At 33.8% G+C, this 27,140-nt stretch overlaps 1 protein-coding gene across 10 annotated transcripts in view; it reads right to left on the minus strand.

Annotated features, from left to right (window-relative positions):
- Positions 1 to 27,140, minus strand: part of FAM227B (family with sequence similarity 227 member B) — a 310,848-nt gene that overhangs the window by 251,715 nt on the left and 31,993 nt on the right. For 9 of the 10 annotated variants that reach the window (XM_077127827.1, XM_077127829.1, XM_077127825.1 and 6 more), the window contains exons 4-8: positions 24,751 to 24,982; positions 21,503 to 21,570; positions 18,058 to 18,093; positions 17,479 to 17,583; positions 11,626 to 11,724 (exon numbers count right to left, since the gene is read on the minus strand). In XM_077127827.1, coding sequence (XP_076983942.1) covers positions 11,626 to 11,724; positions 17,479 to 17,583; positions 18,058 to 18,093; positions 21,503 to 21,570; positions 24,751 to 24,982 — 540 coding nt within the window. Of the gene's footprint in view, positions 1 to 11,625; positions 11,725 to 17,478; positions 17,584 to 18,057; positions 18,094 to 21,502; positions 21,571 to 24,750; positions 24,983 to 27,140 lie in introns of those variants that run through there. The other variant, XM_077127830.1, reaches the window with a different exon arrangement.

Below are 27,140 nucleotides of genomic sequence, written 5' to 3' on the forward strand. Positions count from 1 at the left end.
TCGTATGGCAGTTCTATATTCAGCTTTTTGAGGAACCACCAAACTGCCTTCCACAGTGGTTGCACCCTTTGACATTCCCACCAACAGTGGATAAGTGTGCCTCTTTCTCCGCATCCTCTCCAGCACTTGTCATTTTCTGTTTTGTTGATAATGGCCATTCTGGTGGGTGTGAGATGATATCTCATTGTGGTTTTGATTTGCATTTCTCTAATGGCCAGGGACATTGAGCATCTCTTCATGTGCCTCTTGGCCATCCGTATTTCCTCTTCTGAGAGGTGTCTGTTCAAGTCTTTTTCCCATTTTGTAATTGGGTTGGCTGTCTTTTTGTTGTTGAGATGAACAATCTCTTTATAAATTCTGGATACTAGACCTTTATCTGATATATCATTTCCAAATATTGTCTCCCATTGTGAAGGCTGTCTTTCTACTTTCTTGATGAAGTTCTTTGATGCACAAAAGTGTTTAATTTTCTGGCCATTAGAGAAATGCAAATCAAAACCACAATGAGATATCATCTCACACCCACCAGAATGGCCATTATCAACAAAACAGAAAATGACAAGTGCTGGAGAGGATGCGGAGAAAGAGGCACACTTATCCACTGTTGGTGGGAATGTCAAAGGGTGCAACCACTGTGGAAGGCAGTTTGGCGGTTCCTCAAAAAGCTGAATATAGAATTGCCATACGACCCAGCAATACCATTGCTAGGTATCTACTCAAAGGACTTAAGGGCAAAGACACAAACGGACATTTGCACACCAATGTTTATAGCAGCGTTATTTACAATTGCAAAGAGATGGAAACAGCCAAAATCTCCATCAACAGAAGAGTGGCTAAACAAACTGTGGTATATACATACGATGGAATATTATGCAGCTTTAAGACAAGATAAACTTATGAACCATGTAATAACATGGATGGACCTAGAGAATATTATGCTGAGTGAATCCAGCCAAAAACTAAAGGACAAATACTGTATGGTCCCACTGATGTGAACGGACATTCGAGAATAAACTTGAAATATGTCATTGGTAACAGAGTTCAGCAGGAGTTAGAAACAGGGTAAGACAATGGGTAATTGAAGCTGAAGGGATACAGACTGTGCAACAGGACTAGATACAAAAACTCAAAAATGGACAGCACAATAATACCTAATTGTAAAGTAATCATGTTAAAACACTGAATGAAGCTGCATCTGAGCTATAGGTTTTTGTTTTGTTTTGTTTTGTTTTGTTTTGATTTTACTATTATTACTTTTATTTTTTTCTCTATATTAACATTCTATATCTTTTTCGGTTATGTTGCTAGTTCTTCTAAACCAATGCAAATGTACTAAGAAATGATGATCATGCATCTATGTGATGATGTTAAGAATTAATGATTGCATGTGTAGAATGGTATGATCTCTAAATGTTGGGTTAATTTCTTTTTTTCCGTTAATTAAAAAAAAAAAAAAAGAGAGAAGGGATAATTGGAGATGAAGGGATACAGACTGTACAACGGGACTGGATATAAAAACTCAGAAATGGACAGCACAATACTACCCAATTGTAATGCAATTATGTTAAAACACTGAATGAAGCTGCATGTGAGGTATAGGTTTTTTGTTTTTGTTTTTTTTTTTCTCTTTCTATTATTGTTTTAATTCTTATTCTGTTGTCTTTTTATTTCTTTTTCTAAATTGATGCAAATGTACTAAGAAATGATGAATATGCAACTATGTGATGTTATTAAGAATTACTGATTGTACATGTAGATTGGAATGATTTCTAATTGTTTTGTTAATTCTTTTTTTAATTAATAAAAAAAAATGTAAAAAAAAAACCAAAAAAAAAAAAAAAAAAAAAAAAAAAAAAAAAAAAAAAAAAAAAAAAAGTGTTTAATTTTGAGGAGTTCCCATTTATTTATTTCCTTCTTCAGTGCTCTTGCTTTAGGTTTAAGGTCCATAAAACCGCCTCCAGTTGTAAGATCCATAAGATATCTCCCAACATTTTCCTCTAACTGTTTTATGGTCTTAGACCTAATGTTTAGATCTTTGATCCATTTTGAGTTAACTTTTGTATAGGGTGTGAGAGATGGGTCTTCTTTCATTCTTTTGCATATGGATATCCAGTTCTCTAGGCACCATTTATTGAAGAGACTGCTCTGTCCCAGGTGAGTTGGCTTGACTGCCTTATCAAAGATCAAATGTCCATAGATGAGAGGGTCTATATCTGAGCACTCTATTCGATTCCATTGGTCGATATATCTATCTTTATGCCAATACCATGCTGTTTTGACCACTGTGGCGTCATAATATGCCTTAAAGTCAGGCAGTGCGAGACCTCCAGCTTCGTTTTTTTTCCTCAAGATGTTTTTAGCAATTCGGGGCACCCTGCCCTTTCAGATAAATTTGCTTATTGGTTTTTCTATTTCTGAAAAATAAGTTGTTGGGATTTTGATTGGTATTGCATTGAATCTGTAAATCAATTTAGGTAGGATTGACATCTTAACTATATTTAGTCTTCCAATCCATGAACACGGTATGCCCTTCCATCTATTTAGGTCTTCTGTGATTACTTTTAGCAGTTTTTTGTAGTTTTCTTTATATAGGTTTTTGTCTCTTTAGTTAAATTTATTCCTAGGTATTTTATTCTTTTAGTTGCAATTGTAAATGGGATTCGTTTCTTGATTTCCCCCTCAGCTTGTTCGTTACTAGTGTATAGAAATGCTACAGATTTTTGAATGTTGATCTTGTAACCTGCTACTTTGCTGTACTCATTTATTAGCTCTAGTAGTTTTGTTGTGGATTTTTCCGGGTTTTCGACATATAGTATCATATCGTCTGCAAACAGTGATAGTTTTACTTCTTCCTTTCCAATTTTGATGCCTTGTATTTCTTTTTCTTGTCTAATTGCTCTGGCTAGAACCTCCAACACAATGTTGAATAATAGTGGTGATAGTGGACATCCTTGTCTTGTTCCTGATCTTAGGGGGAAAGTTTTCAATTTTTCCCCATTGAGGATGATATTAGCTGTGGGTTTTTCATATATTCCCTCTATCATTTTAAGGAAGTTCCCTTGTATTCCTATCCTTTGAAGTGTTTTCAACAGGAAAGGATGTTGAATCTTGTCAAATGCCTTCTCTGCATCAATTGAGATGATCATGTGATTTTTCTGCTTTGATTTGTTGATATGGTGTATTACATTAATTGATTTTCTTATGTTGAACCATCCTTGCATACCTGGGATGAATCCTACTTGGTCATGATGTATAATTCTTTTAATGTGTTGTTTGATACGATTTGCTAGAATTTTATTGAGGATTTTTGCATCTGTATTCATTAGAGAGATTGGTCTGTAGTTTTCTATTTTTGTAATATCTTTGCCTGGTTTTGGTATGAGGGTGATGTTGGCTTCATAGAATGAATTAGGTAGTTTTCCCTCCACTTCGATTTTTTTGAAGAGTTTGAAGAGAATTGGTACTAATTCTTTCTGGAACGTTTGGTAGAATTCACATGTGAAGCCATCTGGTCCTGGACTTTTCTTTTTAGGAAGCTTTTGAATGACTAATTCAATTTCTTTACTTGTGATTGGTTTGTTGAGGTCATCTATGTCTTCTTGAGTCAAAGTTGGTTGTTCATGTCTTTCCAGGAACCCGTCCATTTCCTCTAAATTGTTGTATTTATTAGCGTAAAGTTGTTCATAGTATCCTGTTATTACCTCCTTTATTTCTGTGAGGTCAGTAGTTATGTCTCCTCTTCCATTTCTGATCTTATTTATTTGCATCCTCTCTCTTCTTCTTTTTGTCAATCTTGCTAAGGGCCCATCAATCTTATTGATTTTCTCATAGAACCAACTTCTGGCCTTATTGATTTTCTCTATTGTTTTCATGTTTTCAATTTCATTTATTTGTGCTCTAATCTTTGTTATTTCTTTCCTTTTGCTTGCTTTGGGGTTAGCTTGATGTTCTTTCTCCAGTTCTTCCAAATGGATAGTTAATTCCTGCATTTTTGCCTTTTCTTCTTTTCTGATATAGGCATTTAGAGCAATAAATTTCCCTCTTAGCACTGCCTTTGCTGCGTCCCATAAGTTTTGATATGTTGTGTTTTCATTTTCATTCGCCTCGAGGTATTTGCTAATTTCTCTTGCAATTTCTTCTTTGACCCAGTCGTTGTTTAGGAGTGTGTTGTTGAGCCTCCACGTATTTCTGAATTTTCTGGCACTCTGCCTATTATTGATTTCCAACATCATTCCTTTATGGTCCGAGAAAGTGTTGTGTAAGATTTCAATCTTTTTAAATTTGTTAAGACTTTCTTTGTGACCCAGCATATGGTCTATCTTTGAGAATGATCCATGAGCACTTGAGAAAAAGGTGTATCCTGCTGTTGTGGGATGTAATGTCCTATAAATGTCTATTAAGTCTAGTTCATTTATAGTAATATTCAGATTCTCTATTTCTTTGTTGATCCTCTGTCTAGATGTTCTGTCCCTTGATGAGAGTGGTGAGTTGAAGTCTCCAACTATTATGGTATATGAGTCTATTTCCCTTTTCAGTGTTTGCAGTATATTCCTCACGTATATTGGGGCATTCTGATTCGGTGCGTAAATATTTATGATTGTTATGTCTTCTTGTTTAATTGTTCCTTTTATTAGTATATAGTGTCCTTCTTTGTCTCTTTTAACTGTTTTACATTTGAAGTCTAATTTGTTGGATATTAGTATAGCCACTCCTGCTCTTTTCTGGTTGTTATTTGCATGAAATATCTTTTCCCAACCTTTCACTTTCAACCTATGTTTATCTTTGGGTCTAAGATGTGTTTCCTGTAGACAGCATATAGAAGGATCCTGTTTTTTAATCCATTCTGCCAATCTATGTCTTTTGATTGGGGAATTCAGTCCATTGACATTTAGTGTTATTACTGTTTGGATAATATTTTCCTCTAACATTTTGCCTTTTGTATTATATATATCATATCTGATTTTCCTTCTTTCTACACTCTTTTCCATATCTCTCTCTTCTGTCTTTTTGTATCTGACTCTAGTGCTCCCTTTAGTATTTCTTGCAGAGCTGGTCTCTTGGTCACAAATTCTTTCAGTGACTTTTTGTCTGAGAATGTTTTAATTTCTCCCTCATTTTTGAAGGATAATTTTGCTGGATATAGGAGTCTTGGTTGGCAGTTTTTCTCTTTTAGTATTTTAAATATATCATCCCACTGTCTTCTAGCTTCCATGGTTTCTGCTGAGAAATCTACACATAGTCTTATTGGGTTTCCCTTGTATGTAATGGATTGTTTTTCTCTTGCTGCTTTCAAGATCTTCTCTTTCTCTTTGACCTCTGACATTCTAACTAGTAAGTGTCTTGGAGAACGCCTATTTGGGTCTAATCTCTTTGGGGTGCGCTGCACTTCTTGGTTCTGTAATTTTAGGTCTTTCATAAGAGTTGGGAAATTTTCAGTGATAATTTCTTCCATTAGTTTTTCTCCTCCTTTTCCCTTCTCTTCTCCTTCTGGGACACCCACAACACGTATATTTGTGCGGTTCATATTGTCCTTGAGTTCCCTGATACCCTGTTCAAATTTTTCCATTCTTTTCCCTATAGTTTCTGTTTCTTTTTGGAATTCAGATGTTCCATCCTCCAAATCACTAATTCTATCTTCTGTCTCTTTAAATCTATCATTGTAGCTATCCATTATTTTTTCTATGTTTGCTACTTTATCCTTCACTTCCATAAGTTCTGCGATTTGTTTTTTCAGTTTTTCTATTTCTTCTTTATGTTCAGCCCATGTCCTTTTCATGTCCTCCCTCAATTTATCGATTTCATTTTTGAAGAGGTTTTCCATTTCTGTTCGTATATTCAGCATTAGTTGTCTCAGCTCTTGTGTCTCATTTGAGCTATTGGTTTGTTCCTTTGACTGAGCCATATTCTCAATCTTTTGAGCGTGGACAGTTATCTTCTGCTGCTGGCGTCTGGGCATTTATTCAGATTTCTCTTGGTGTTGGACCCAGCAAGGTTGTAATATTTTTCTGTGAAATCTCTGGGTTCTGTTTTTCTTATCCTGCCCAGTAGGTGGCGCTCGTGGCACACGTTTGTCTGCGGGTCCCACCAGTAAAAGGTGCTGTGGGACCTTAAACTTTGGAAAACTCTCGCCGTCCTGGGGGTTCGCTAGCCGAAGCGGCTTGAGCCGGCCCGGGGTCTGAACGCAGGGAGGGTTGCTGGTCGCCGCAGCCAGGGAAAGAGCCCGTCCGAATTTCCTAGTCGGCCCTGGGCAACAAGCGTGGCGGGAGGGCGCCAGCGGCAGCGGCCCGCCCGAGAGAGTGCACGTTCCCCGGGAGTCACGGGGTCACCGTTCTCCGCGGCCTGGGGGTTTCCGATCCAATTCTCTCAGTTGGTCCGGGGGCTGCGCGTGGTGTGGGCGCCAGTCGCCTTGGTTTCAGGGGACCACCTCTCCAATTCTCCCAGCCGGCCCGGGAAGGGGGAAGGGAGTAACTCCGGCCGCTTGCCACCCCGCCCGGTAAGGCCCGCGCGCCTCGGCGATCTCACCCGAGCTGCTTCTCTCAGCCAGCCAGCCGTTCCAGGATGGGGTACGCTGTCTTTTTTATCTCTGTTGTGGCTTTGGGCGCTTTCTGTATCGTTTCTACTCCCCTAGTAGGTGTCCTGGAGAAGAAACTAAGATCCGCGCGTCTTACTAAGCCGCCATCTTCCAGGAAGTCTCCACAAAGTCTTTTGATGCACATAAATTTTTAATTTTAAGGAGGCCCCATTTATGTATTTCTTCTTTCATTGCTTGTGCTTTGATTGTAAAGTCTAAGAAATCATTGCCTAACACAAGATCTTGAAGATACATCTCTACATTTTCTTCTAGGAGTTTTAAAGTCCTTGCTCTTATATTTAGGTTGCAGATCCATTTTGAGTTAGTTTTTGTATATGGTGTGGGGTAGGGTCCTCTTTCATTCTTTTGCATATGGCTAGCCAATTGTCCTAGCACTACTTTTTGAAAAAACTATTCTTTCCCAATTTAGTGGACCTGGCAGCCTGGTGAACTATCTATTGGCCATAGATGTGAGGGTCTATTTCTGAACTCTCATTTTGACCCCACTGGTCAAAATATCTATCCTTGTGCTCGTATCATACTGTTTGACCACTGTAACTTTGTATTCTGCCTTAAAGTATGAATGGTGAGTTCTCCAATGTTCTTTTTCAAGATTTTTTTGGCTACTAGGGGCCCCTTATGATTCCAAATAAATTTGATAATTGGACTTTCCATTTCTGCCAAGTAGGCTGTTGGAATTCTGATTGAAATTGCATTGAACCTGTAAATTATTTTGGGTAGAATTGACATCTTAATGACATTTAGTTTTCCAATCCATGAATATAGGATGTCTTTCCATTTGTTTAGGTCTTCTTTGACTTCATTTAGGAAAATTTTGCAGTTTTCTGTGTACATGTCCTTTACTTCCTTGATTAAATTTATTCCTAGATATTTGATTCTTTTAGTTGCTATTTTAAATGGATTTTCCCTTAATTTACACCTGAGTTTGCTCATTATTAGTATATAGAAACACTACTAATTTTTGTGTGTTGCTCTTGTACCCCACTGCTTTGCTGAATTTATTAGCTGTAATAGCTCTGTTGTAGATTGCTCAGGAATTTATTTAGGATCATGTCACATGCAAATAGTGAAAGTTTTACTTCTTCCTTTCCAATTTGGATGCCTCTTATTTCTTTTTCTTGCCTAGCTACTCTAGCTAGGATTTCCAATACAATTTTGAATAACAGCAGTAATAGTGACATCCTTGTCTTGTTCTATATCTTATAGAGAAAGCTTTCAGTCTTTCACCATTGAGTATGATGCTAGCTCTTGGTTTTTCATTTATGCTGTTTATCATGATGAGGAAGTTTCCTTCTACTCCTAGTGTTCTAAGTCTTTTTATCAGAAAGGATGCCGGATTTTGTTAAATGCCTTTTCTGTGTCAATGGAGATGATCATGCAGTGTTTTCCTTCATTTTGTAAAGTGGTGTATTACATTAATTGATTTTCTTATGTTGAACCACCTTGCATACCTGGGATAAAACCTACTTAATCATGGTTCATAAATATTTTAATGTACTGTTGGGTTTGATTTGCAAGTATTCTGTTGAGGATTTTTGCATCTATATTCATAAGAGTAACTGGTCTGTAATTTTGTTTTCTTATAGTATCTTCATCTAGCTTTGGTATTAGGGTCATATTGGCCCTACATAATGATTTAGGTAATGCTTCCTCCTCTTCAATTTTTTGGAATAGATTGAGTAGGATTGATATTAATTCTTTTGAAATGATGGTACAATTCACTGTGAAGCCATCTGCTCTTGGCTTTTCTTTCTTGTGAAGTTTATGATGACATACAATATTCTTACTTGTATCCTTACTTACTGTTGAAGTCTATTTTTCCTAGAGTCAGTGTAGGTTGTTTGCATGTTTCTAGGAATTTGTTCATTTCATCTGTGTTGTCTAACTTATTGGCATACAGTTGTTCATAATATCCATATGATCCTTTTTAATTCTGTTTTTATTTGTATCTTCTCTTTTTTTTTATTTGTCAGTCTGTCTAAAGGTTTGCCATTTTTATTGAACTTTTCAAAGAAACAACTTTTGGTGTTGTTACTTCTCTATATTGTTTTTTAACTCTCGATTACATTTATTTCTGTTGTAATCTTTCTTTCTTTCCTTATGCTTGCTTTGGGATTAATTTGCTGCTCTAGTTCTTCTAGTTGTGCAATTGTCTTCAATTTTAGCTCTTTCTTTTTTATTGTAAGCATTTAGAGCTGTAAATTTCTTTCTCAGTACTGTATTCACTGTAGCCCATACATTTTTAACTTTTTATTATATAATATAACATATATACAAAGCAAAGAAATAAAAAAGGCAATCGTTTTCAAAGCACTGTTCAGTAAGTAGTTACAGTACAGATCATGGGCTACCATATGATCCTCTCAGATTTCTCCTTCTAGATGCTCCAGAATATAGGAGGCTAGAACAGCCCATACATTTTGATATGTTGTGTTGTCACTTCAATTCATCTCCATATACTTATTGATTTTCCTTGCAATTTCTTCTTTGACCCACTGATTGTTTTAAGAGTGTGTTATCTAATGTATATGTATTTGTGGATTTTCCAGATCTCTACCTATTATTGATTTCTGGCTTCATTCCATTATGATTAGAGAAGACACTTTGTATAATTTCAATCTTTTAAAAATTTATTGAGATTTGTTTTATAAGCCAACATGTGGTTTATCCTAAAGAACAATCCATGTGTACTTGAAAAGAATTTATATGCTGGTGCTTTGGGGGTGCAAAATTCTATACATGTCTATTAAGTCTACTTCATTTACCATATTATTCAAGTTCTCTGTTTCCTTATTGATCTTTGTCTAGATGTTCTATTAATGAGAGTGGTAAATTGAAATCTCCAACTACTATTGTAGATGTGTATATTTCTCCCTTCAGTTTTGCCATTGTTTGCCTTATTCATTATTGGGCACCTTGACAGGTGTATGATTATTAATCATGGTTTTTTATTCTTGGTGGATTTTATTAATATATAGTATTCTAGGAGTAGGAAGTAACTTTTTCAATCTGATAAAGGGTATTTAGTTAAAACTTATAGCAAACATCATACTTAAAGGTAAAATATTAAAAACTTTTGTCCTGAGATTAGGAATAAGACAAGGACTTGCCTACTGTCATTTCTATTCAACATTATACTAGAGGATCTAACCAGTGTAACAAAACAAGAAAAATAAATAAAAGATATGAGGATTAGAAAGGAAAAATAAATTATCTTTATCTATAGTCTATATGATTGTGTATATAGAAAATGTAAAAAGATCTTCAAATAAATTATTAATGGTTTATTAATAAATTTAACAAGTTTGATGGCTTCAAGGCTAATATACCAAAATCAACTGTATTTTTATATTCTAACAACAATTGAAAAGTCACATTTTTTAATGATAGCATTTACTAAATCAATAGAAAATAAAATACGTAAGGATAAATCTGAAAGTGTACAAGAGCACTGCATATAAAACTTAAACAAAGATATTGAGATGAAAAAAATACCAAAATAAAAGAAAGACTATCTCATGTTCATGGATGGCAAAATTCAATATGGCTAAGATGTCAATTCTCCTCAAATTTAGCTGTATATCTGTTTTGCTTTGCTAAAGCTGCCAAATGCAATATACCAGAAATGGGTTGATCTGGAGTCACAAACTGCTCTACTCAGTTCCCAAAAACACTGACTCAGCTGAATCATATATTGCTACTCAAAAGATGTCAAAAATCATGAGTGATACTGGAAATATTATTAAAGTACAACACTTAAAAATTACTAAATTATTAAACTTTAGTTTCAGAAAGCTGGTAATTTCTAGAGAATAATTTGATTAAAGATAAAGAAGTTCCAATTCCTCATGATTACAAGGAAAATTCTAAATATGTAGTGGATCAGTAATATTTTTGTGGCAAATCCATTTGTTTAAAATAACAAGATTCTATTATGGTCTGATGGAATAGTTACTAGGAGGACATATTATGTTGCTTTCAAAACCTTGTAATATATTATCCTAACTGATTTAAGTGGTAAAGTACTGTTTCCCTCTGTTATTGTGGGAAAACATACATTCGGGATCCAGAGCTAAAGAAATTTAAGGTAATGAAACTCTCCTTATTGTGAATCCTTTCACAAATTTCCCTAGGTAATTACTTTTGTGGAGTTGATAAAGCAATTCTAATGCCTCTTTCAGCTCCTAACAATATCAGAAATACAGGATAAATATTTTAATCTAGAATTACATTAATGATTCTAACATTAAACACTATTTCAGTGGTTTGCATACAAAGTTGGTGACACCTATTACTTCATGCTATTAAATTTCTTGGGAAATTCATAAGCAATTTTCTGTGGGTAATTTGAGCTAATTTAGAAAGGTGGAGTGTTGAGTTCATCTTCAGGATTCCTTAAGGAGGTGATATACCTTCTTGATGCTTACACTGTCATCTCCTCAGTTATTTTGTTTTCTGGCCTTCTGGGATCCAGAGGCCAGACAGCAATCACTGATATTCTTTACTTTTCCTAGGCTCACTTATTCTCAAACTTAAGACATATGTCCTGTTATTTCTTTTCTCTTACCATTACTATTTTTAATTTTTTTTCTGATATTGTTTTCCAGATACCTCTCACTTTTTCTTTTTAATCCGAATCAGTTTTGACTTTTCTGAGTGAAGTGAAGACTCTCTCTATCCAGTCTGTAAACTCCTTGCATAGGTGTCACTGATTTGCAGTAGGTTTTCTGTTTAGTGTTTACAAGAACATTATAGTATTGACTAAAGCCACAAACTTAATATTCATCACAATGTCTGAATTCACTAAGCTTTTCTGATTAATGAAAAAGCTGGGATCTTTGAATTTCATATTAAAGTCTTATCTCCTGTGGAAGAAAGTTAGACCTCATACAGGATTTCTAATATGTCTTGAATACTAAAAATGTAATCTCTATAAAAGGATACAGAAAAATATTTTTCTGTTAGTGCTACCTCTATGAAAGGCTAACTATGCTGCAAATCAACTTACAAAAAAAGTTTTAAAATTATTATACCTTAAATTTATGAAGAAACCACCACCAAAATGAATCATGCAAAAGAGCAATAGAGGGTTCTGAGAGAAAATGAGTCCTCCAGATTTTAAAAAGTTTTTCCTATGGGAAAAAAAATATGGGAATAAAATTAAAATACATTATAAAATGTTAATGTAAATAGGCTTTGTTAAGAGCATGTATTCAATAGTTATAGACAAACTTTGTCCAATAGAAATTTAACACAGTCCACATATATAATTTAAAATTTTCTAGTACCTTGTTTAAAAAAGTAAAGGTGAAATTAATATTAATAAAATATTTTATTGAACCCAATACATTTCAAGTATTGTCATTTCAACATATAATCAATATAAAATTATTAGTATCTTATATTCTTTTTTGGTGCTAAGTCTGAGAAATGTGGTATGTATTTTGTATTTATAGCACATTTCAATTCGAACAATAAATTCTCATCAGAAATACTACATCAGTATTTAGATTTTATAAAATGTAAGGTTACAAATTTGTTCCAATCATACTTAAAAGTTTCTCAACTGACAAGTATTATTCTTAAAATTTATATTTAAATTAACTAAAATTAAATTAAATTAAAAATTCAGCTCCTCAGTCACACTAGCCACATTCCATATACTCAATAACCACATTTGAATAGTAGCTGTTGAAAGGACAGTACAGGATAGACAAAGAATAGCAAAAACACAAGATAGAATCCCAAAATTTCCCCCTTTCACACTGAAGAAAGATACCCACAATCAATCATGGAATCGGATTCCAGTGAGCCTGGTCTGATCCTAGAATCTGTCTAAGCATAGTGCTCTCCCTAAGTAAACAAATGATCAAAATTGGCACAAAGATTAAATGACTACTAGAAATTATATGGCTTTTCTTATATAGGCACTTTCATTAGATTTTATCTTTTTGTTCACTATTTTTTTTAAAAATATCAGATACAGTACAGTCCAAGAGTTCTTTAAATGAAATCTAATAGGTATGAGTTTCTATTCCTCAAGCTCAAGTCTGCAAAAAGGACATCATGCAAATATTTTTTCCATGCATGTCTTTATTTTACTACTCATCTACCCATATGCTGGATAAAGGGGTATCAGACACAAGGGGTGTTATACAAGGGGTATAACACAAGGTTGTTATAATCACATGTTCAGAAGATAAAAGCTATGTAGTTATACAATCATTATCAAATATCAAAGGTGACTGAATTATAGTTCAACAATTTCCCATATTTCCTCCTGTCTGTTCTAATATACTAGAAACTAAAAAGAAACATCTATATAATGAATTCAGTAGTCATAATTGTTTGTTAAATCCTAACTTCTCTGTTACAACTCCTCCCTCTATTTTGATCAATCTCTCAATCTTCAGGATATCTGGGCAATGGCCATTTTAACTTCCTAGAGCTGGAAAATGGTGTTGAGCTGTATTAGTCAGGGTTCTAAGTCAGAATCAACAGGAAAAATCTGTAAATATAAGATTTTATAAAAGTGTCTCACGCAACCATGGGAATGCATGAATCCAAATTTCACAGGGCAGATCGCTAGCTGCCAACTCCAATGAAAGTCATCAATGAACTCTCCAGGAAAGGCTGGCTGGCTGAAGAAGAAATGAAAGTTCTCTCTTCTATCTTAAAAGTCTTCAACTGATTGGACTGAATTCAACTGACTGGATTTTCTCCTTGTGGAAGACACTCCCTCAGTTGGTTATAGATACAATCTACTGACTGATGATTTAATAAACCAGCCTCTGGTTCATTAACCAGCCACAAAATATCCTTAAAGTAATGGTTAGGCCAGTGTTTGCTTGACCAGTCAACTGGGGACCATCATGTGGTCAAAGTGACACACGAATCTAACCCTCACACAACCTTATGGAGTATAGGAATGAAACTGATTGATGCTCTTGGAGAGCTGGTAACTCTGGGTTTCAGGGCTTATCTGGTATAGCAACAATCTGGAGGTCTTATGTTTCTGCAAAAATAAACTTATTAAGTAAAACTGGTATAGCGTCTTAGATAGTGAAGTTTTCAGGAATACTGTTGGTTGGGGCTTAGCATACTGTGGCAATTTCATGTAAACTTTTATGCAAGAAAGTTGTTTATCATGTATCCTGGTGGACAGTTAATAGGACACTAAGAATAGTATGGAGTGCACTGGTAACAGCTTTAATTTAGATTTAGTATTTTTAATTAAAAGAACCTATGTAATGTACATAAACATAAAGAGAAAATTAGATAATTGAAATACAGAGGAAAAACTGAATACTTTTGTTTAAATCACTTGGAAATTTCAAGTAAAGGTATTTTTAGTGTAAACTAACTGCCTGATTGCTTCAATTATCAGTTTTACTTATGTTTACATCACCAAAATCTTTTTTTTTCAAGAAAATTCTAAATTCTTCTAAATGTATCTAGATTTGGCCAAAGCAACTCCTCTTCAGAATTGCAGGAAATTGGCCACCAAAATTGAAAACTTACTGAAAAAACTAAATGCTTCCTCCTTATTTTGATATATATTTTTTGATACAAGTAAATGTAAACATCACTTAAGATCTATAGAATGTCTGACTTGGAACAATTCTTTTCTATGACTCTAGGGTGGAAAAATTAATATTCTCTTGAATTGTTATTTGCCTATATCACTATGCTTGTGGCTCAGTTTTCTCTTATAGCCACAATATAGGTTGTTTTATACTCAGTCCAATTCAATAAAACTTACACTCAGCACCATTTATAGTCAAGGGTCTGTTTTGTATGACACAGAAGATAATATGCAGTTTTATGCACTTTATGACCTCAAGAAGTTTAACCTAGGACTGTACGTGCAGGGTTGAGTTTGGCTAGAGTTATATGAATTAAATAAATTCCACAGATACCCTTTTAAGCATGCATCAACAGAATTAGACTTCTCTTTCCAAGCTTCAGATCCATAAATTCAATATCTTCATATGCTAAAGTAATTATTTCTGTGGAATTCTTATTTTCCTATACTTATTCTTCCTTCACTCTCATTTCCTCATCTATTTATTTTAATGCCATTGCATTGTACCTACTTTCATAAGCCAACTTATTTTTGGAATCAGCTGGGAGTATTAATAAACGAAATACATACAATTAGCACACAAACTCAAAATATTTTAAGCCCAGTTGCCTGTCATATGTCCCCATACCCTCTTCTACACCTTAATTTCCTGTTTCTTTCAATAATACTAAAATTTTCTGAGCTACTGTTCTAGTTTGCTAGCTACCAGAATGCAATATACCAGAAATGGTATGGCTTTTAAACAGGGGAATTTAATAAGTTGCTAGTTTACAGTTCCAAGGCCGAGAAAATGTTCCAGTTAAAGCAAGTCTATAGAAGTATCCAATCAAAGGCATCCAGGGAAAGATATCTTGGTTCAAGAAGGCTGATGACGTTCTGGGTTTCTCTCTCAAGTGAGAAGGCACATGGTGAACACAACCACAGTTTCTCTCTCAGCTGGAAGGGCACGTGGCGAGTATGGCATCATCTGCTAGCTTTCTCTCCTGGTTTCCTGTTTCATGAAGCTCCCCAGGAGGTGTTTTCCTTCTTCATCTCCAAAGTGCTGGCTAGTGGACTCTGCTTCATGGTGCTGTAGTTCTCACTGAATCTCCAAAATGTTTCCTCTTTTATAGGATTCCAGTAAACTAATCAAGACCCACCCAAATGGGTGGAGACACATCTCCCCTACTCCAGCTTAACAACCACTCTTGATTGGGTTACATCTCCAGGGAGATGATCTAATTACAGATTCAAACATACAGTATCGAATAGGGATTATTCTGCCTTTATGAAATGGGAATTTGATTAAAACATGGCTTTTCTAGGGTCCATACATCCTTTCAAACCAGCACATTCCACCCTCTGGACCCCATATACAAAATCTGTTCTAGTTTGCCAGCTGCCAGAATGTAATATACCAGAAACAGAATGGCTTTTAAAAGGGGGAATTTAATAAGTTGCTAGTTTACAGTTCTAAGGTTGAGAAAATGTCCCAATTAAAATAAGTCAATAGAAATATCCAATTTAAGGCATTCAGGGAAAGATAACTAAGGCCGATGAAGTTCAATGTTTCTCTCTCAGCTGGAAGGGCATATAGCAAACATGGCGGCGTCTGCTGGCTTTCTTGTGGCTCTACAAAAAGGACTCTCTCCAAAAGGTTTCCTCTTTTAAAGGAGTCCAGTAAAGAACTCCACCTTCAATGGGTGGAGGCACACCTCCATGGAAATCATCTCATCAACAGTTACATCCATAATTGGGTGCGTCACATCTCCATGGAAACAATCAAAATGCTCCCACCCAGCAATACTGAATGAGGATTAAAGCACATGGCTTTTCTGGGGTCCAAAACAGATTCAAACCAGCACAGCTATCTATAGTCAAAATTCCTCATATCTGTACATCTATACCACATCTACATGAATGCCTCATGATTTTTGTTAGATTTAATTATATATGGTTAAAATATAGTCTCAACTTAGAATACAGAATGATGTTAGAATTAGAAAGAAAATAATAGATTATATAGAACACATAAAATTATTTAAGAATAATTTGTACTCATTTATTTTTACAACAATGAAAACTTTTCCCTATGGAAATTCTGGAAAAATAGAAATAATCAGAGAAAGGAATAAATATTTCTCATGACTCAGGCATAAGCAATGAGCGTTTTCCGGGATTTCTATTATCCATAAATCTATATTTTTCTCTACAAAAATGAGATCAGGTGATTGCATCAAGATGGCAAACTAAGCCTATCCCATTCACAAAAATTCCATAAAATGTACAAGATCATTGAAAAACATTTTTAAATAGCATGGAAAATACAAAATAGTGCCATTATTGAAACATTCTAGGTGGAACTGTAGGTATTGCTCTGCTGTTCCCTGAGGGGCAAGCATGAGGTCTAAATCAATTCAGTCAGATTCTACTTCTTGGGACATTTCATCATGATGAGAGTAACAAAAGGACAGAAAATAATGGCTGGAACTGATTCATTACGGTCTAATGGTTGATCATATCCCTTTGATGGACTATATAGGACTACACTAAGAAAAGGTAAATGACAGGGTCTTTGTATTGAGGAATCAAGAACATGTGGGTGGAAACCACAGAAAGGCTGGGGGTGAATGAAGGGGAAGAGGAATGGGGAAAAGAGAGGTGAGGATCAGAGACCATGCTAAGAGCCAAGAAACCTAGGACTCCTTCTCAGAGAGGTATCTGAAAGGAAGTCTGCCCAGAAGTGGAGCAAGGAACATTGTTCAAACCTCCAGAAACTAGAAACCTTGCTACCTGATTACCTAGTATTTAAATGTGTGCCAAATCACTATTATTTGCCCTCTCCCTGCCCCACTCACTACCCTTAGCAATCACCGCCCTATGTTCTAGTCACCTTCCTCTGCCTGCCTGCAGTTTTTCATTTATTTACTCAGAAGGGATACTACTCTAACTCCCCAGGACACTTGGAGGCTTAAACAGAACACCCAATGGGGGTGTGAGGAAGGGCTCTCATGTTATTATGGGGTCAAAATGAGCTGGTTAAAATATACTGAGCTGATAGCAGGAACATGAAGGGAACATCACCTATTACAGTCACATGCCAAGACAATGAATGCATACTAGCACCTCAGACTTTAGCAACAAAGACTAACACATTTACTTCTGGTAATCAACATCTTAGATTTTACTGGTCCTTCTAGCCAGGTTTAATGCCCAAAGGATTAAACTTGCTGAATACCACATTTATCTTTGCTCTAAATAAAGGTCTGATTCATTAAATCATATTCTCCAAGTTTATCATATAATAAAAATGCTCACATACATCAAAGTTATGGGCTTTTAAAATAAAAAGATAAATTCGTTCAGCATCCAAATGTCTGGGTAGGTGAGTAAGCTCATTGGCTTTGAATCCTGAGAAGTTGCAACCCTAGAAGGAGGGAAATATAGAACAGTAATTATTTCACTTTTCTCAGATTAGTAGTCTCATATGACCACAGATGATAGAATAATACTTAACTATCATTCATTAGCACAAATAATTGTTTCTATTCTTTTAACTAAATTAAATGAAAAATATTTATTGCATCTAAGAATAATCTTCAGATTTTCTGCTTTTCTGAAATTAAGGTAGCTGGAATAGTCACAAACCAAATCCAAAAACAAAACAAAATTATATTTGAGAACTAAATTTGACATATACTAAATGATTAAGAATTTTACCTAGACTAACCATAAAGAAATGTACTAGACAGAAAGAGAAAAGCTTCTATACCTGTTCCCAACTCTTTCTCCCTTAGGGTCCCTATCTATATCTATTCCTACATCTATATTTTGCAGACATATTTTTAACCCAGCATAATACCTTTGATACAAAATCTAGCAGAACAGAAAAGTTAAATACCTCTATATTCTTCTTTGTTTCCATTTCATCTGAAAGCTGGAAAACATTTTTTAGAAGAAATCATTAAAACGTTAAATTAAGGGATGTTTTTATATTTCATAAGTTTGTTCAATTAATTAACATATGTAAATAATGGTGTCCTAATCCTGACCAAAAAAAATCTGATACAACATATTTCAGAATAAGAATAATTACTAAAACATGTGTTAGAATAATTGATCTAATAGTCATTTCAATAAATCTTGAAAAGGCATCAAATGAAATCCAATAGTCCCAATTTTAAAAATTATTTTGAAAATTAAAAAATATATAGAAAATTATAACGAATAATATGACACTACCAATGTTCCCATATTCCCACAACCTAGGATGGATGATTATTGACATTTTAAAATGTGCTTCAAGGCTACACTTTAAGCATAAAATATGAGGTTTATATATAATAAAATACAAAATTTAGCTCCTCTTTTACCACAATCTCTAGTTCTATTTCTGTGATACCTTTCCTTGAGGTAGTCACTATCATTTGTATGGTCTGTATCCCTTCCATTCCATTAAAAATAATTCTACATATATATGTAAATATATGTGAAAAATATAGAGTTTTTGGGTGCTTTTTAAATGTAAAGAAATTGTATCAACTGTACATATTACTCAGTAACTTGCTTTATTTCAATCAATATTAGGTTTTGAAAAATGTACACAAGTTGATATATGTTGAATTAGTAAATTTCCACGCAATTTTTCTATCAAGCTAAACATTCTACTTTATATTAAATAAATCAATAAAAGATCATAGGTAAGTTTTATCAAACATTCAAAGACAAATTATATTTCTATATTCAACAAACTATTTTGAGACTAGGAAAAGAGATAAAGTTAACTCATTTTCTGAGTTATTACTTTGATACCAAAATCAAAAAAAGATAAAACAGGAAAAGATAATCATAACTTATCAAACATAGATGCAAAAATCTAAATAAAACAACAGCAAATGAAATCCACTAATGCATTAAAAACATAATAATCAAAAAGTATATTCAAAGACTTTTAAGGATAGTTCAACTTCTAATATACTCAGTCACATTCACAGATTAAAAAATAAAAGAAGCTTCTGCTTTCACCACAGTGAAATTTTCTCTTCTTTTCTAAACCACAGATATTTTTCTTCAAGTTTTTGAGCATGGTGATATCTTATATCTCATCTACATCTATATCTAGAGCCATATCAATATCTATATCTATATGTCCTTAACAAACTAGGAATAAAAATAAATTTCCTCAATATTATAAAGGATAGCTATTTCAATATTTTAAATATAGTTAATAGCAAAGAACTAGCATCTTTTTCATTAAAGTCAGAGACAAGATGAAAAACAAAAAACATTGTGGAATAAAATCCATATAGCAACAATAATTTCCTATATACCTATAATAAAACATTTGATAACATAATGGAAAAACAATATCATTGATATCAGTAATAAAAAATGAAGATTCCTAGGGTTAAATTTAATAGGGAATGTACAGAACTTATATGAACAAAACCCATACAAATTTACTGATGGACTGATGGACTTGAAAGTTGAACTATCCTTATGTCCTTTGAATATCCTTTTTGATCATTACATATTTTTAATGTAATAGTGGATTTCATTTGCTGTTGTTTTATTTGGATTTTTGCATCGATGTTTGGTATGATTATCTTTTCTTTCAGTTTCCAGTATCTTAGAACAGCTAGAAGTAAAAACCTAAAATTGTGGAACTGTTACTCATACCAAACTCTGAAATCCGTTCTACAACTATTGTAATGTGCTTTGAAATTTATTGCTTTTCTGTATAAATGTTATTTTTCACAAAAAGAAAAAAAAGTAAAAAAAAAGATCTTTATATTTTATTTTCTTATGCAAAAATAAATCCTTTGCGGAAAAAAAAAATCTGTAGAACAATAAAAGAAAACACGTGACTATATCTATGAGCTTGTGATGAAGACAGTCTTCTTAATAAACATGGCACGAAGGCAAAAATTTTCAATAAATATTATTATATATCCATGAAAATATAAAATTCTATACAGGAAAAAATCATTTGGGTTAAAAGACAAAAAAAAAGCTGGTATAAATATTTATGTTATACTAACAAAGAAGGGTTAATTTTTCAAAACATAAAAAGCTCCTAGAAATAAAAAAAGAACAATTAAAAACATTAGTCAAAGTTCATAAATGGGCAATTCACAATAACAGAAACAAAAGGCTAATAAAAACATAAAAATCAACCTCATTAGTAAAAAGTATGCAATCTACAATATTTTTGCCTATCAAGTTTGCAAACTTAAATTAAAAAAATACGATGATACTTAATGTTGATAAGAGAGTGGATAAGGGATCGATCACAAACACTATTGTTACAAATATAAGTACTGCCTTTCTAGAGAACAATCTTGTAATAGCTATCAAAACACTTAGGATGTCACATTTACTTTTACATGTGGATCCAACTCTGGAAATTTATATTAAGAAAATAATCATGGATAAAAGCAATCTTTATCTACAGATATGTTCATAACAGCTTTGCAAATAATAGTGAATAATGAAAGCTAACCTACATATCCAACAAAAGGGTATCACACTAGTTTATTTATGAACCTCCATTTTAAAATGCTGTAGAAGCATATTTATTGATGGAAAATTTCACAATGCATTTAATAAATTAGAAAAAGTATTACTATTTGATTTTTCTAAAAATTTTAAAATAACGGAAAAATGACAACAGAGATATTTATGTGATTTATCCATAAATGACACACTCAGAATGCTTATCTTTTATCCTTTGTGCTTCTCTTTTTTTTCAGTTTTCTAAAATGATTAGTCTTATATAATCAGAAAAAATAGCAAAAGCTATTTTGAAATTTAAAAAATAATGTTAAATTAGGTGGCTGGACTAGTGGTGGCACAATCTTTATAGCTTAAATATTATATACTTTTAGAATATATTTTTGAAAAGGGCTAAGTATTTGAAAATAATTCAAAAGCTTATTATAATTCTAATCAAAATCTTAAACAAAATTTAAATTAATTCTAAAGGTCATAAAAAGAATTGTTAATTCTTTTTAAAAGGAAGATGATTGGAACCTGTGTCAACGAGTATAAGAAGTTTATTAAATAATGAGAAGATGGGATATGGATACCTTAACTTGTACTGATGTGAAAATGTGAATACTATAGTATTAAATATGTAAAAAGTGCAAGAGCCCAGCTTTTTCAAAAACAGAGCTAGAGTGATTAGATTGATAGATCAGATATAGATAGATAGATGATAGATACTGAAAGATAAATAAATGACTAATTCAAAAACTAAAAGGAAATTTAAAATTACCAGCGCTTATCTATGGAATTAAAGTGATTATATTTTCTTTTTCAAGGAAGATGAAACATAAATATCATACCATTATCTTCTTTTTCCTATATTTCTTATTCAGAAATGCCTTATATTTATCCAAATGTCCATAAGAACCTTGAAAAAAATCAGAATTCACAACGATATATATATCCTTTAAAAATGAAGAAACATTTAAATATTTTATAATTCTTTATCTATCAGTTTAGCAAAGATGAAAACCATTGATGGATCAGTCAGGGTGTAGTCAGTAAACAAAAACACACCAGATATTTCAACAGCCACAATTTTAAGGAATTGGTTAAATAGTATGAGAAAACTGATAAACAAAAAAAGGGGCATTGCAGTTACACAGAAACAGTTAACTACAAGAAGCAGGAACGTTCCCCCAGGGCTGGTTAAACAAAGGAAAAAATAGGAATTATCAGAACTTAGAAGACATGATGGAGGTAAGACTCAGCTCTTTCAGGAGGGAATATACCTCAACTGGTGTTGACACTTCAGGAGCTGAGAAAGGCAGCCCTGAGGAACTGAGGCTCAGACTTCTAAGGAGTGGAGATTTTGTTCAGGATGTTGGTACTTTGGAGGTAGGTGAGGTTGGTTCTGGAAATGCTGAAAAATTAGGGGACTAGACCAAGTACTGCAAGCCCAAATGAAGAGCTATTGCTAAATACTGATGGGAAAAACAAGTAAATTTGGAAGGAATAAATCTCTTCTCTCCTCCTGTCTTCCAGCCACTCTCTGATACTGATTACTGGCAGGACCTAACAGGAAGCCATTTAACAAAGCAAAGGGGTAGTTTGCTGAGTCCCAACCTCAAGCACCACAAAGCAGAGTAGAAAAGGGTGGGTTTGGAGCTGAGAACTTAATAACTGGCACAACTGAAAAAAAAAAAAGCAGTATTTCTCAGTAGCAAAACAGGTATTCATAAAACAGAATTATAAGTAATACATTTTTTTAAGAAAGGAATTGGCAACACATTTTAAAATTTAATAGATATACTCCCTTTGTATCTAGAAGGGGTTTTAGTTGCAAGCAATAGAAAATGCTCACTAATTTAAAAATAAAAGGGTAGTTTATAGGAACTCCAGAAAGGTCAAAAGATCTGGCTTGGAGTCTATGCATCCAAGAGCAATGTTCCAAATCACTCTACAGCATAGGTTCCATGAGAACTGCAAACATTGCTGAGCAGAAATGCCAGCTTTGTTCCAATGATGGTAGACTTTTTTTTTTCTTTTTCTCTTTCTGTTTCCTCTAGAAATTGGATGTTATAATCACTGCTCTACCACAGAATGAATTCTGGGTGGTCTCTGATGATTTCAATTACTAGTTTTCCATTCCAAGTCTGAGGTGCTCAGATCACGGTTTTGTGCCCAAACTACAAAAGAGGCTGGGTAAATGGTATTATTTTCTTCTATTGTGCCTTAGAGGATTTGGACACACCTAGTAAAAATACCTGTAATAGCTATATGGCCTTAGATTAAGGAGTAGATGCTGGCGTAAAAGCAGAGGTATATATAAGGAGTTTAAAATCTTTATACATCTTTGAATAGCTTACAGGAGTCTTGGCTGCAAGCTGGTTAAACTGAAAGAATTTTATGCAAAGGGTATTAGATAGCTCTTAGAATTATGGGTAACTGGAACAATAGGGCAGAGGCCAAGTCTCTAGGAAATACCCCAAACTATACCATGAGATGGGCTAGATGAAAAAAAAAAAAAAGCCACTACAGCTGCCCTCTAAATATTAGAGCAAACTGCTCCATCACTGCCATGCCAATGTAAGGAAGCCCCCTTCTTCAGGGAGAAATACTGTCATAGCTACTGCTGTGTCATAGATACTAAATGCTACGGCTCTGTTGTCACCTTCCCCAGTCAAAAAATGCAAACTCCACTCGGAGAATCTTCCACATTCAAATTAATCTCCTATGCGTGAATCTGACCAACTGAACCTAGACTAAATGCTTGAATCTTAGCCACCAGGGAGTCCAACATATAGGTTGGGAAAGCATAAGCATTACGAAAGAATTTCCCTAACTAGAGAATGCCTATTCAAAAGATAATTGGCAGACATAAATATAATAGTTGTTCAGTATATATATTTGTTTTATAATTTTTGTCCTAAAATCTCCTTCTTGTGAACCTGCTTACAAAAACATAACCTTACTTTTTTCTGGTATTTTATTTTAAAACTGCCTCAATTCTCAGAATGTAGTTCATAGTAACAGAGTGATAATAAAGAAGTTGAGTGTTTTTCTGCCCACTGTGAGATATGGCTCAAGAGATCTGTGAAGGACACAATCCCAACTCTAGTTGACTCTCTAATCAGTGAGACAAATGGAGGATGTCTTTTTATGATCAGAAATAAAAACCAAAGGTCCTGACAAGAAAGGACAATCCCTCATCTCCAAGAGAAATGATTTACTCTAAATAGTGAAATGCTCTCAATGTTCAAAAAAATTTGTCCAGAAGAGAGTTAGAGGCATTCAAAGCTAAGCAAATCAGGAGAAAACATATAAATAAACACATCAGCAGCTACACAGTTGTTATCCTTGGACTCATGGCCAGTCTTTCTGGAATTTCCTGTAAATGCCTTCTTGGAACATTAAATGATACCCTTCCCCCCGCCTTTATCCCCCTACAAGCTAACCTAGTGCATGCAAGGTTAACTCTCACCATTTTTACTCTGGGTTTTAGATATTTCTCTTCTCCCATCATGACCCTTGCTGACTTGCTTGTCACCAATTCCAATATCAGTTGATGTAACCCTGTTGACTGTTTCCACGACATTCTGCTACTCTCTGCTCCAGTTTAACAAACTTCACTACTGTTTTAAGCTTTGTGCTAGTAGCACTTCACATGTTCAACTAAAGGTCTCTATTGGACCATTTTGAAATAAAGAGATTTTAAAATAAAACAAATATATTCTTATACGAATTCTTTTAAGATATTTTAAAAAGATATTTCTTAAGATACCTTATAATTCAAGATATTTTATGAGAATACACATAATCGTACAGACACACACACATTACTCATATAAAGAAACCAGGAAACGTACTTTTTTTTGCATGGGCAGTCACCAGCAATCGAACCTGGGTCTCCGGCATGGCAAGCAAGAATTCTGCCACTGAGCCGCCTCACAACACCCAGAAACTTACTTTTAATATCAGAGAAGGATTAATTTAAGGCAAAAAGCCTATCTTAAGGTCAGCTGATTAGCAATATTAATTCCATCTGAAATCTTAATTCCCCTTTGCTATTAAAAAAAAAAAAGAAAAGAAAAGAAATACGGTTTACCTGTCTTGGAAATCATAGTGTCCCACTGAAACAATCGGGAGGCATGGTTTTCCAAAAGAGATGAACATTCCTCTAATCTTGACTCCATGGTCACAACTGCATCATATATTCGAGGAACATTTCCCCATAGATGTGTATAAATTGAAGCAAATGAACAATCTTCTTTTATTTTTTTCAGAGTGCATTCCCACTTAGCATCAAAATCCAAATGGATTTCCCTTGGCCAATGATCCTGCAAAAATGGGAAATAGAGACTATAACTTAAATAATTTTCTGTGAATTTAAATAACAGAGTTCAAAATCAATGAGCTAAAATTGAGATTTTATTTCACAACCTTTTTACGGTTTCTTAAAATTTTGAAAAAAAAACAACTTTGGAAAAGTTTTAAATATTTTATAAAGAATTTTTTTCTGACTCATTTTAGAATAAGCTGCCTACTTGATGTCCCATCATCTTTGGAGACTTTAGTTTTCATTATCTCAAAATTTAGTTTTATATTTCCTATTAAAAAATTCTCATAAATAACCACAATATAACCACTAGAATCAAGAAATTGGAATTTATAGATTATTCCCATCTAATTCTCAAACTCTATTCAAGTTTCATCAATTAAATCAATAATGTCCTTAACAGCAAAAGGATGTAGTTCAGAATCACATATTGCATTTAGATGCCACGTCTCTTTAATTTCCTTTAGTTTATAGCAGTTCCTCAATATTTCCTTGGCTTTTATTAACACTTCATAAGTTATTTTGTAGAATGCCCCTCAATTAGGTATGTAATATTTTATGAAAATTAGAATCATGTTATATATCTTTGGGGGCAGGAATGTAACAGAAATGATTCTGTGGTTCTTCCATTACATTCTATACCATGGTGCACAATTTCAATTTGACCCATTATTGACAATGTTGATTTTAATCATTAAAGGTGATGTTTGCCAGGCCTTTCTTCTGAAATGTTATTTTTTAATCTTGTAATTAATAAATATTTTCTGTGCAAAGTTATTTTGAAATAATGTAAATTTTGTTCCCTTTCAAAATTTTAATTTATTAAATTATTTATATTATTATGGATTTATGGTTTCCTATTCCATTCAATGGGTTATAATCTGGTACTATCATTTATTTATTTATTTATTTATTTATTTATTTATTTATTTATTTATTTATTTTTGTGTGTTGTATGGCGGCGTCACATTTCATTCTTTTTCCATGTGAGCATCCCATTATTGCAGCACCATTAGATGAATATTTTTGCTTGCTTGTTCTGCTTGTTTGTTTGTTTTTTTGGGGAGTGCATGGATGCAGAATTGAACCCCGGTCTCCTGCATGGCAGATGAGAATTCTACCACTTGCACTGCCCCTCCCCCCATTTATTATTTATTTATTTATTTTGTGTATTTATTGTTTTTGGGTGCATGGTCCAGGAATCGAACCCAGGTCTCCCGCACTCATTTATTTTTGATGTACAAAATATTGCCAATTTGGACAGTGAGAGCCATTTCAAGCTGGTTTCTGTGTCTTTCTGCTATCCCCGTATGCTTTGGTTAATTCCTTGATTTTTGGCAATAACTAGATGTTTCAAGGTTCATCTTGTACTTTTCCTGTCTCACACCTGGAATCAGCCATTTCTTGTTCATTTTTTGGAAAATGGTCTTTAGAAGCTAAGATTTGGGTGCTAGGTAAGCTCATTGCCATTGGGATGCTGCTGTTTCTGGGCCCTCTCAGTAAACAGAGCTGCATTACATATACATACACACAAACACATGCATACATTTTTATATAAACCTATACCTATATCTATATCTATATATCTTTTATGTATTTAAAACCATAAGTCACACTGATCCTATAATTCCAATTTCAAACATGGTAGTTTTTTCTTTTTCAGCATTATATTTACCAGCTCCAGCTGCATAAAACCTAGCTTCCAATATCTTTAATATATTTAATTATTTGATCAATCCTTTTATGTAACCAATCTCTCATCTCTGCTGCCATCTTCTCTCCTATGTGTATGCCCTTCTCATCCTGCTTAGGGTCTGACACTAGAGGTGTAGATAAATGGGAAAAAATCTAAAGTCTGCAGATAAGGAATTTCAGACCTATCTTGGTCTGTATTCTACTACTCTTTTTATTCCTTTAAGAGCTTCCAAAAATCATCATGCATGCCTTTACTTATGAATTGTGCTTTCTAATGATAACAAGTACCCGAATAACACCTAATTTTTAACTTGGAAAACTTACCCAGAGGGATCTAGACCCTTTGCCACTAGAAAAAAATAATATCACTTGGACATATAAGTGCCTTCTTACAAGCATATAGCTTAAATGAAACACATAATCACCTGGGGAAGTTTTCTAGCACCAAAAGATGGGTATTATGT

The sequence above is a fragment of the Tamandua tetradactyla genome, chromosome 14 (assembly GCF_023851605.1).
Source record: "Tamandua tetradactyla isolate mTamTet1 chromosome 14, mTamTet1.pri, whole genome shotgun sequence".
Taxonomy (NCBI): domain Eukaryota; kingdom Metazoa; phylum Chordata; class Mammalia; order Pilosa; family Myrmecophagidae; genus Tamandua; species Tamandua tetradactyla.